Consider the following 201-nt stretch of genomic DNA (forward strand, 5'->3'; position numbering starts at 1 on the left):
TAAAATAAAATAAAATATGTTTGTTTTTTTTTATAGATGCGTCAACAGTCTGTGGTTTTGGCGGCAGCCTGTTCGGGTGTACGTACACTCCATCAACTGGAAAAGATGCATCGTAGAAGCACAGGACCAGTAAGCTGCTGCTGCTGCTGCTGCTGCTGCTGCTGCTGCTGCTGCTCCTGCTGCTGCTGCTGCTGCTGCTGC

At 48.8% G+C, this 201-nt stretch overlaps 1 protein-coding gene across 1 annotated transcript in view; it reads left to right on the plus strand.

The window, feature by feature from the left end:
• EMH_0007700 (uncharacterized protein) overlaps positions 1-201 on the plus strand; it is a gene marked incomplete at both ends in the record, with an annotated part of 7,653 nt that overhangs the window by 3,039 nt on the left and 4,413 nt on the right. The window contains one exon of the mRNA XM_013498110.1: positions 37-129. Within this exon, the coding sequence (XP_013353564.1) occupies positions 37-129 (93 nt within the window). The remainder of the gene's footprint in view (positions 1-36; positions 130-201) is intronic.

This window comes from Eimeria mitis, genomic scaffold (genome assembly GCF_000499745.2).
Source record: "Eimeria mitis Houghton genomic scaffold, Emh_scaff319, whole genome shotgun sequence".
NCBI lineage: Eukaryota > Apicomplexa > Conoidasida > Eucoccidiorida > Eimeriidae > Eimeria > Eimeria mitis.